Raw genomic sequence first — 10376 nt, 5'->3', positions numbered from 1 at the left:
GTGTTTACACTATTACAATTGGATGTACGATATATTTGTAAAATATGAATTTTAAATTTAAATTCGAATTTTGTTTCATACATCTAACGGTGAAAGTATGTACACTGTCAGTGCATGAAAGATTAATCTTTAAAAAGTAAATCTTATATACATTGACAGTGTCTACGCTATTACAATTGGATGGACGTTACATTTACAAAATTTGAATTTTAAATTTAAATTTAAATTTAAATTATGTGTCAACAGTGTATACAACTTTTAACCTTTTAATAAGGGTTGATCACATCCAACTCATCGGTTACCCGTATGATCCACTTGCGTATGGTGTTCGTGTCGACCCATTTACAGTACAAACTTCGCTCCGGATTGCATTTCGTTCAGGTTTTTTGCGGGTTTTTGCATTCACGTCAGTATTCAGGTTTTGGTCGGAACTCCCCCCCCCCCCCCCCCCCCCCCTTTTGCACATAAAATAAACTCATTAAGCGGCAAAATATGACTAATACCTAATTGCAGGGATTATAGTGAAATTAACGCCCTTCTTCTCTTTAACCGGTACTGTCTCCAATTCATCCTTTCGCGCCCAGACGCCGAAGGAGAGGAATTTGTTTCACGCTACCAACGAGTTCAATCAGCAGAAGAAGAGCAACAGCGGGATGGTTTCTGAGAAGTGAGCTATTATTAACCATGGGAATCTCATCAAGAATCTCTGGAAAAAGGAGATTTAGGTACTTCTCCTCTAAACCCTGCTCTCTTCTCTCATCCAACTTCCTTAATGCCGCTCAATGCAATTCCTCAACTGGGTCACTCTCAGATTGCTGCAAAATTCGTGATTTTAGCAGGCTTCCTCAGAAAAAACAGTTCTTTTTGCAGCCTAATACTGATAATGACTCACATGGGTTTCCTCCAAGTTGCTATTTTGGTTCTTTCCCACTACTGAAAAAGCATTTCTTTTCCAATTCCGCATCTGGGTTTTCTTCAATTTCTCAATCTTTGTTGAAGGGATCATTGACTGGGTTGTCAAAATGTAGCATTAGTAGCAGCAGCAGCAGTATTTATTTCTGTTCAGTTGTTCATAGATCATCTTTTACTGTGCAAAAACCATTTCATGATGGAAGAAGGTTTTGTGGTCGATTATTTTCTGTTGTTCCATCTTCTGGTAGTAGTGGCATGAATTTGTTGGTGTCTGAAGCAGAGAATAGCAGAGATTGTGAGAATATTGAAAATTTGAAAGACAAGGTGTGCAAATGCGATACACAGATGATGGGTAAAGGAGGAGATGGTGTTGATTCATCTCCTAGTAGAAATTCAAAGATTATTGAGATAATCAAGAATGGGGGTAAGGATAATGATATGGAAATTGAGTTGAGCTTGGTGGGTTCAAAGCTTCCTATTGAGGCTATTAAGCCTATTTTTACTGTTTTAAATCGCCAGAACATCTCTGGATTACGCTTCTTTAGATGGATTCTGAATGATAATCCGAGGTTACGTTTGAGTGCTGAAGTATGTAGTCTAGTTATCAATAATTGTGGATTTTTGGGTGATTATGCTAGCATGGAGTCATTACTGCGTGAATTCAGGTCTGAAAAAATTTGCCTTGATACAAATGCATTTGGCTTTTTACCGGTATTGAGTACTAGTGAGGATTCGCTTGTAAAATCAGTGAGGGAAATGATAGATTTGTTGAATAAGGTTGGCGGCTCTTGCTGTAATTCTGGCATTTGTGCATTGGTTGAGATGTTCTGCAATTTGGACATGTTTGAGATGGCCAAGTCTGCGATTGAAATAGCTGGAAGGCGTGATTCACTCTACCATATACTAATGCGCCAAAGATGCAAGAGAGGCCATTTTGAAGAAGCGCATGCTATTATTAGGGAGATGACTGTCCCCACTGTAAAGACTTACAATTACCTGCTTGGATGTTTTTGCAAGAACAATGGAATTGCTGAAGCATACAGTGTGGTTGAGGAAATGACAGATAAAGGGATTGCTGCAGATGCAATAACCTTTGAGATTCTTATACATAGCTCATGCATCCAGGGCAAGATGGACGTTGCAAAAAAGCTTTTGGATAAGATGGAAGTCAGCAGTATGGAACCACGTCTTAGTACACATGCTGCGCTTCTCAAAGCTTTTATGAGTTCAGAACAATATGAGGAGGCTCACAACTATGTGATTGAGTCAAGTGTCAAGTATAAGCAATCAAGTGCAGAAATTTACAGTTTGCTTGCGGACCTTCATAGAGCAAAAGGAAATCTTATGGCTGCACAAGGAATCATTGTAGAATTGATGGACAAGGGTCTCAGGCCTAGTTTTCGAGTTTATATTAATATTGTCAAACAACTTCAAAAGACTGGTCGGGGAAATTTGGCTAGAGATTTTAAGAACAGATACTCTAAATTTTGATTGGAGACTCTGAAAATTGAGTTGATCTCTTGCTTTTCAGATTAAGTTTTTCTTTTTTTAATAGTTAGACGGTCTAAAGTTTGTTATCTATAGCGGCATGCTGTCGATGTATTTTAATGGATTTTAAATTATAAAGCAGCTCAATGGCTTTTCCATATGTGATACTTATTTTAGTTTGTTTCTTTTTATTTAATTTTGTTCCATGTTTCTTTCGTCTCTCCTTTTTCAGTTCCATTTGCTGTGGTGGAGCTTGGGGCAGTGGTTTGATCTGGTAAGCTTATGGATAGGCAAATACCAGTAAAGCCCCCAGTTGAAGAGGCACATTTGGACTGACTTATAAATGTATGCCTTAGTGTGTTCTAGAACTTGAAATACACATTTTGGGCTGCAAGCAAGAACTCAAATTCAATTATGATTATTGTGGTTGGCAGGCTCCACAAATAGCACCCAGAGCATGAGGCATTCATGGCAATAGAAAATTAGATAGTTTGCTCAGTTTTCTGGTTATTGCAGGAAGCTTAATATGATGGATTATGGGTCGTTCTCTTGTCCTATTAGCTTTACAGATGAAGCTGGTTTTTTGACTTTTAAAATTGAGCTGGATGACCTATATGTTACATTACTATGCAAATTTTACAGCTTATATCTTTTAAATTTAAGTGAAAATTTTGTTGATGTTCTAAAAGTGTTTTTTGTTCTCGCACTTTTCAAATGCATTTTATACCTTTTTTTCTTTGCCTAGTGAATTACCATGTATTTTTGATTCAGCAGTTAGATCCAATGGTGGTATCTAACTGGAGCTTCCATTTCTAATTAGATAACGATCAATTAGTGAGTAATCTGTTGGTAAAGGCATGATCTGACTTTAGCTATCACCCATTAAAAGGGTCATTTTCAAGAAGTTTAGTTTTTGTAGGAACGTTGAGGAAAAGCTTCTATTTTTGTACGAATTGCTCAAGTTATTTCACTTGAAAATATGAAAGAAACAGGGCAGTGTTACTGTTTGCATTTTTTTTTCTTTCTTTTTCCCTGTTCATTTGGTAGGAAGGATATGCTTCCCCTTTACGCAGGTGATGTCTATCAGTTGAGTTCCTTGTTCAGCGGTTTATGTCTCCGTAAAAGTTATATTGACACAGAACACATTTAAGTTTCGCTTCCCCCTTTTGGGGGTGAACTCAGAAGCTTCTGGAGCTTTCTGTAATCAATCTAGCTATCAGTAGGAAGCAAATTGCTAAATATGTGCCTGCCTCTTTTCTTTGTTCTCTTTATGGAACTGATGTCAGGTGCATCTTTGTGAGTTGCCTTTGACTATGAGTGTGTGCAATTGTAAGCTCTGTTGCTTCTTGAAGATGGAAGGTGCACAGTCAAATCATTTGATGGGTCATTGTTTTATATGTATTCATACTTTTGGATGCACTTTGAATGAACTTTGTCCTGTATTGTTTCGTCTCTTTTGGAAGATTATCAGAATGCTGAATTAAGGAAAAGTTATTAGATGTCCATGAACCAGTAGTTTGTCTCATGGACAATAATTCTTGCCCAAGCACTTTAGGCTCACATGGGCCACTTGTAACCTACAAAATAACGTATCACTTTAAGTGCATGAAGATTAGCTAGAGAGAAGAAAGCAATATTAGGTGCAATGCTAATCAGTTCTCATGGATATGAGGCCCTAATGGAAGATTCAGCTTTGTTTATTACAATTTCTTTGTTAATCATTTTTTCATTTGCAGGATATGTGTTATATAATTCCATGTAGATGAAGCTGAAATTTGGTCATTGCGCTCCAGAATTTGTTTAATAGGCCAATTTCCTGCTGGTTTCAGAATGATTTTGCAGTTAAGGGTAAGGTGAATTTCGGTCTTTCATTGTGTACAGGACAACTGTATCCAAGACTGCTGGCCTTCCACATTGTCTCCTGGCTTTACTTAGTTTGTTTCATCAAGCATTGTTCCAGGTGCAAATTGGCATTATTTTATTTTTTGAGTGAATTTTATTGGTTTAAGCTGATTTGTTTCCCTTTTGAATCTTGGCGATTAGATTTTGCTTTAGTGAAATTATCATTTGACTACTAAAAGTTTGCTATTTATTGTAGGGATAATGGTCTAATGTCACGTCTTGATCAATCTAACGACCTGGAGTCTGCTTCACTTGATTGCTAAGAGTTCAATGACAGTGGAGAAGAAGACAGCTCATCTGAGTATATTTCCTTCTAACAGAGTTAATGTAACCTATTTGAAAGCTGACAACAGGCATTGCCATTTCTGCACATTTACTGATGAGCAGTTGCATGGTTGACTGAGCTAAAAGCAGGTGGCAAGTGTTTGGGACATGACGTTTCACCATCTAAATACTTAACGCAGTCTGTTAGTTGGTATAAAATGCCTGTTGATGTTGTTGGGGAGGACAAACTGCAACTTAGGTGAAAGCTGAGGGGGGTTTTGTTCCTTTATGATAATTATCACTTTTTATTTGGATGTTTTGTTGTTGCCATTATGCTATGTATGATGTTCTTACTTTCGAATGTTTATTGAGCTTCTGACTTTTTATTCAGTCTTCCTCTTATGCACTTTTAGGTAATCTGTACCTTTTTCATTAGGTTTTGAAGTTTTTTTTTTTTTTTTTGTTTTATCTAATCCAAAAGTTGGTTGTGCTGTATGGGTAATTGGATGCATGCTTTATTGCAGTTTGAGGGGAGGGGACCAGGTTCTGTGGCATAAGTAGTTCAGCTTTTTTTTTTTTTAATGGATTGGCCAAATGTACAAGTAAAATTTAGACAGATAGGAGGAGCTCCATACGTATTCTAAGTGTTACGTATAGAATTTTAACTTGAAAGTTGATTACTTTTTCATTTTTAATACTTAGCAGTACACTTGTAAGGTCTAAGAATTGATATTTGGCTTTGGATTAAGATTTGGGAGGTGGTGAACTACAGAGCTTGCTATGAATTGTTTTGATAGTGGATGTAATCTCCGAGAGTACTACTTGTTATAGTGTTAACCAGTTATATAAACAATTTGAAATTTTACTGGCTAATACTTTCAGATTCGAATGGTTAATTGTTTGACTTTCCATCCAAAAAAAAAAAAGTCCAGCAGTTCAAGTTCCTATATTTATTCTGGTTGTTTGTATGCATTTCAGATATCATACAAGCTTAGTTGGCCTCTATTCTTTAGTGCTTCTCTTCTATCATGCAAATTTCATCTTTGTGCTGCAGCTTCAACTTATAACTAGTGGATTTAGATTGCTTAAAGTAGGTCTAAATTGTGTGGTCATTAGATTTATTGTTCTGTAAGTGCTAGGATAAATTTAAGGTCATATCTGCTGCATGAAAGCCTTGAAATTGTTTTCCTACAGTAATTTCTTATTGTATGTGAACCTGAATAAAGGTCAGGTTAGTTGTTTTACCACGGCTTTATCCTGAAAGTCCAGATGCAGGCACAAATGTGAAACTGATAGACAATGATGGGATAATGTTGAGTGTCTAATTTTTCTTATTACTTGTGTAGGATGCAAAGAAGTGTTTGTGCCTTAGTACCCATAGCTCATGGAATTTGTTGAGGAGTTTGTCGACAACATATTTGATGGCTTTGAGATTGTGATTTTAATATAATCCAGTAAATCCAGTAGTAGAAGTAAGATTTAACATGTATTTTTAAGCTCTTGATGGTTGAGTAGAGAAACTGGCAAGATGAACCTCTGCTTATATTCATTATTAGTTCTATTTACCTCTTTCTCTATAAATTTCTGCGCCAACATGGCACTATTTGGTTTTTGGACTTCCAGAATTGCAATAACGCTGCCTGAGTAATGTGGATGGATCACTGAAAGGTCGAACCGTAATCCTTTAACTCATTCTAGTTGACATTTTACTGTGTAGCTGCCCTTTAGTTAAAGGTTTGATTTGATGTACTCCTATCATCTATATCCTAAGAGAATAGAAATGGGAAGTTGGAGTTATGAACAGTAATCTGGTCTTGTAGACATCTTCTGTAGGTGGGCAATTTTGTATTTGAACTGCTATTATGAGGGAGAATATTGTCCGGATACAAATTTATGAGGTGTTTCATTTATTCCTGACTTTGTAGTCTCCGCCACAACTGTCCTCTCTCTAACACCTCTTCTCCTGTCTCCTCCCCTCGTCTTCCCATATTGCAGCCTACAGGAAAGGGGCAATTAAGATTTGAAAAATTGCAATGCGAAAGTAGGACAGCAACCAAAAAAATAAAATAAATTAAAATCAGATCACCCCTGCTTGCACTGCATCACTCAATTTGTGCCTTCTTGTGATGGAGTTCTTGCCGGCCCTTGTTAAAGTGTTGGATATTTCTTTATACAGCATTTAACGGTTAAGGCATTATATCTGTAGCATCAATTTGGTTTCAATACAATTGCGAAGATATGTATCATATCATTATTAATGTATGCGTTCTTGCTGTACGAGTTTGATGCTTTTCTTTGATTCTGTTAGTCAGAATGTGTTGATTGGATTAAATTGCTTGTCAGTTGTTCCATAAAATTTGTGATTTAGTGTTTGTGGAGTTTTTGAAAATGAATTTCATATGTTCTATGGGTTCCTGATTCCCTTGTCTTACATTTACCTCACAGGTTTTTGATCTTGCAGCAAGCTCATTTCAAGTGTGCATATGAGTGCTACCAGAAGTAGAAAGCACGAGGAGACAAGTAACTGTTTGGAGCATTGAAATGTCCTCTTCTTCAGGCTGGGAATGTTGTTGGACTTGGATCTGAGATGGCCAAATTTCAGTTTGGTGCTATTGCTATTTTTCCCTTAAAACCAATATATCCCTTTTTTATTTGATTCTTATTTCCTCCTGCTTTTGTTGTGGAGTTAATGCTTGAATTGCTTATTATTGAATTCTTGATGGCAATTCTAAGAAAAATTACCATGATCCTGAATTTCTTTTTTTTTTTTTTTGTGGTTTAATCACTGTTGACATGACGTATATACTTGTTGATACAGTTTATTGTTGGAATTTGCTTTAGTTTCCCGTGTCTATCTTTTTACCTTTGTGGATATTGAATCAAGAAATGACTGAAATTTCTCTGTTAACATGCTGGTTTGATTGTTTAGCTGTGACATTGTTGGGGAACTGTCAGATGAATTACGATTTAAGATGCAGTTATGAAGAAAGTAGTCTTGAAAAGTAGTTTTCTGTTTTCCCTGTGCATTCATGCGATCGGAGCTCCCAATGATTGAACCAAATTAAAGAGTTTCAGCCTTGTAATAATTCGAGTTGGATGACATTACTTCTACAGCTGAAGGAATTATCTGCTTTGCTGAGTTTTCTTTCCCAATTTTTTATCTTAATTTTTTATCTTGCTTTGTCAGGTTTGGCAATTCACCTGTTATATTTCTTTAGTAAATCCGCATGGTTGACACCTCCGTGGCCAATGTATAATTTTGAAAAACAATAATATATTCTGTTCAAAGAAATTGTTGTCTCTGAAAAACTTGTTTAACTAATACTTGTTTTGAACTACAGAAGTATGTCAGTTACTCATTCTCTATTTCTGTGTACTTTATGCTTTTTGCATTACAATTAAAGCTAGATGAGCTATTTAGTTTACTATATTAAAGAAGATGCAAGTTATAGTTAATACTCCACAGCTATACAGAAAAGAACGTCAAAGATTCCTTCACATTCTGAAATCCCTTGAATTACACTGACTTTGTTTTTGTTGTTATTCTTATTGATAGCCATGGGTCCCTGGTATTGTATAAAAACAGTTGCATGATTCTTTAGCGCAGAAATATTCTTCAAACTCTCACTAAGAGCTCGAAATGTCTTCCATTGGAACAAGCACTCTTGGAGAATGCACCTTGAGGGATTGTTCTTGCTAAATGTTTTCAATTATGTTCTTCACTTGTTTAAATGCACTAAAAAGGGGAAAAATTATTCAAATGGATAAAATGCTAATGTGAACAGTTGGCTTTGTAAATTGATAATCTAACTGTTAACTATGTTCCTTGAATTTTTTATTTTTCTTCACTGTGCAAGTTTCTTGTTCTACACTTTTGCCTTTGCCGAGGCAGAAAGGGGGTTGAGCTGGAGCTTCAGTATACTTGGCTGCTTTTAATTCTGTGTTGGGAGCTGGTCATGAAAATGGATCAGGGAAACACAATTGATTTGGATCAGGGGTGGGATTTTATGCAGAAAAGGATTACAAAGCTTAAGAGCATTCTCAAAGGGAAACCTTTGCCACAGTAAAGAAGACTACACCAACTAAATCTGGCTGCATTCGAACAGCAGAGCCTGCTATAACTTAAGCAGGGAAATCAGCAGCAAAATAATCTCCCACAAAAAGCGCTAGGTCTGAACAGGCCAATGCACCTGCTAAAAGAAACCTCTCCAACACTGGGAACAAAGAAGCAAAACACCTTCAATCCTATCATCAACTGACAGAGTTGGCAAGCAGCCATGCTAGCTCACAAGAAGTTCGTTCATTACCAGATGATGTATGTCAATATTGCAACGCCTTTTGTATCAAATGTTAGTGACCTCATGTATTTTATGAAGCCCAAGGTTTGCTTCAGCAGGTTAGAATACTATGAAAAATGGCTTTGCATGCTCCTCTGGATGTGCGAGTTCTGCTTTTCTGTCTGTTGGCTTTGCTTGTAAACTCCAGGAGCATATCGGTGAGGCTGCAAATCAACTATTATGTCTATAGAAGAGGAATATAGGATTATGATGTCTTTTGCAATTTGTTATGGAACATGCTGCTTCTTTCCCCAGAAGTATCTTCTTTTCTTTTGCAATAAATTGCACAGAATAGCATAAGCATGTGTACTTCGCCAGCATTTCGAAAGCTAGTGGATTGGAACTATATTTCTAACATGTTTGGGGTTGGGAAAGGAGATATGACAGGAAAAAACGTAGGTGTTTTCACACACATTAGAATCACAACTTCTTTCCACTAGGGTATCTTTTTGCATGGCTTATGACACAAAATATAGCATTCTGCACGGCTAGCTTATAATGCCTTATCTCGAGTACTGATAAGGATAATAATTAAAAGAAAAAAGAAATTCTCCAGAGCGAAGGGCGATAAAATGTTGGGCGCACGTGCACACACACGTATAACCAACTTCTTGCTACAGAAACCTAAAAAAAAAAAAGAAAAAAGAAAAAGAGATTATTACATATCTAACAAACAGAGTAAGTCGAAAAGGTCACGATCAACTGTCTGATGAACAAAATAAGGCAGAAAAGACCAAAACTGGCAAAATTGTATTCATAGGCAATGTGCTCTTCCCACTAACTATAGAATATGGAGTTCATGCAGATCCCAATCCGCATAGTAAGTAGTCTGACGATCCCAGAAACTACAGGTAGGCTTCCTTGCAGGTTCCCCTCATCCTCAGTTTCACCATCCGACTCGACCTCAGCACCATGTTGCCTCCCATAATCAGGGTAAACGTAGTTATTCTCGTCGAATTCTGGCTCCCACTTCAACTCTGGCCGCTCCTCATATAACTCTGAATCTGAATCAGGCTCAGAACCCTCTTCCTTTCCCCTATTACACTCTTCATGTTGCCTCTTACTGGGGTCGTAGTACGGGCTAGTAATAGGTTCGTATGGTTCCTGACTTTCACAGCTTCCCACTGGAATAATAAAAGTTTTCTTCATCCACGATTCAGAGATCTTATATGATGACATTGTCACGTACCAGGAATCAATCAACCAAGATTTGTGTGCTGAAGAACTTAAAAGGAATTAAAACAGCAAAAACAATCCTTAGATAACAAAGCTTGGAGAAACGAAAGACTCAGGATATTGAACAATAAAAAGGCGTGTATTTATAATAGAATGTGATGCCATTTCTTTCCATATTCACGATTTTTTTTTTTTTTTTTTGCATTGAAACTGATATTAGAATTTGGAAACTGACTGCTTTTTAATTTTTGGTAAGAATCAAATATGGAAACTAAGCTTGTATGTTGTGGGAAAAGT

At 36.7% G+C, this 10376-nt stretch overlaps 1 protein-coding gene across 8 annotated transcripts; it reads left to right on the top strand.

The window, feature by feature from the left end:
* Positions 1-284: 284 nt before the first annotated feature.
* On the top strand, positions 285-9223 carry LOC113715774 (uncharacterized). 8 transcript variants are annotated; one of them, XR_011823023.1, is made up of 5 exons: positions 285-418; positions 514-725; positions 4137-4360; positions 4499-4603; positions 7012-9223. XR_011823023.1 is itself a non-coding variant. In XM_027240071.2 (2 exons), the coding sequence occupies exon 2, from the start codon at positions 685-687 to the stop codon at positions 2401-2403; it is 1719 nt and encodes a 572-aa protein (XP_027095872.1). In that variant the 5' UTR covers positions 285-418; positions 514-684; the 3' UTR covers positions 2404-2560. The 8 variants fall into 8 exon arrangements, 3 of the variants coding, with proteins under 3 accessions (XP_027095872.1, XP_027095873.1, XP_027095874.1); XR_011823024.1 differs by having other exon boundaries at positions 4499-7167; positions 8580-9223; XR_011823022.1 differs by having other exon boundaries at positions 4499-7167; positions 8424-9223.
* The last annotated feature ends 1153 nt before the right edge of the window (positions 9224-10376 follow it).

This window comes from Coffea arabica, chromosome 11c (genome assembly GCF_036785885.1).
Source record: "Coffea arabica cultivar ET-39 chromosome 11c, Coffea Arabica ET-39 HiFi, whole genome shotgun sequence".
In the NCBI taxonomy this organism is placed as follows: Eukaryota; Viridiplantae; Streptophyta; class Magnoliopsida; order Gentianales; family Rubiaceae; genus Coffea; species Coffea arabica.
This window is presented reverse-complemented; position numbering and strand designations above follow the sequence as displayed.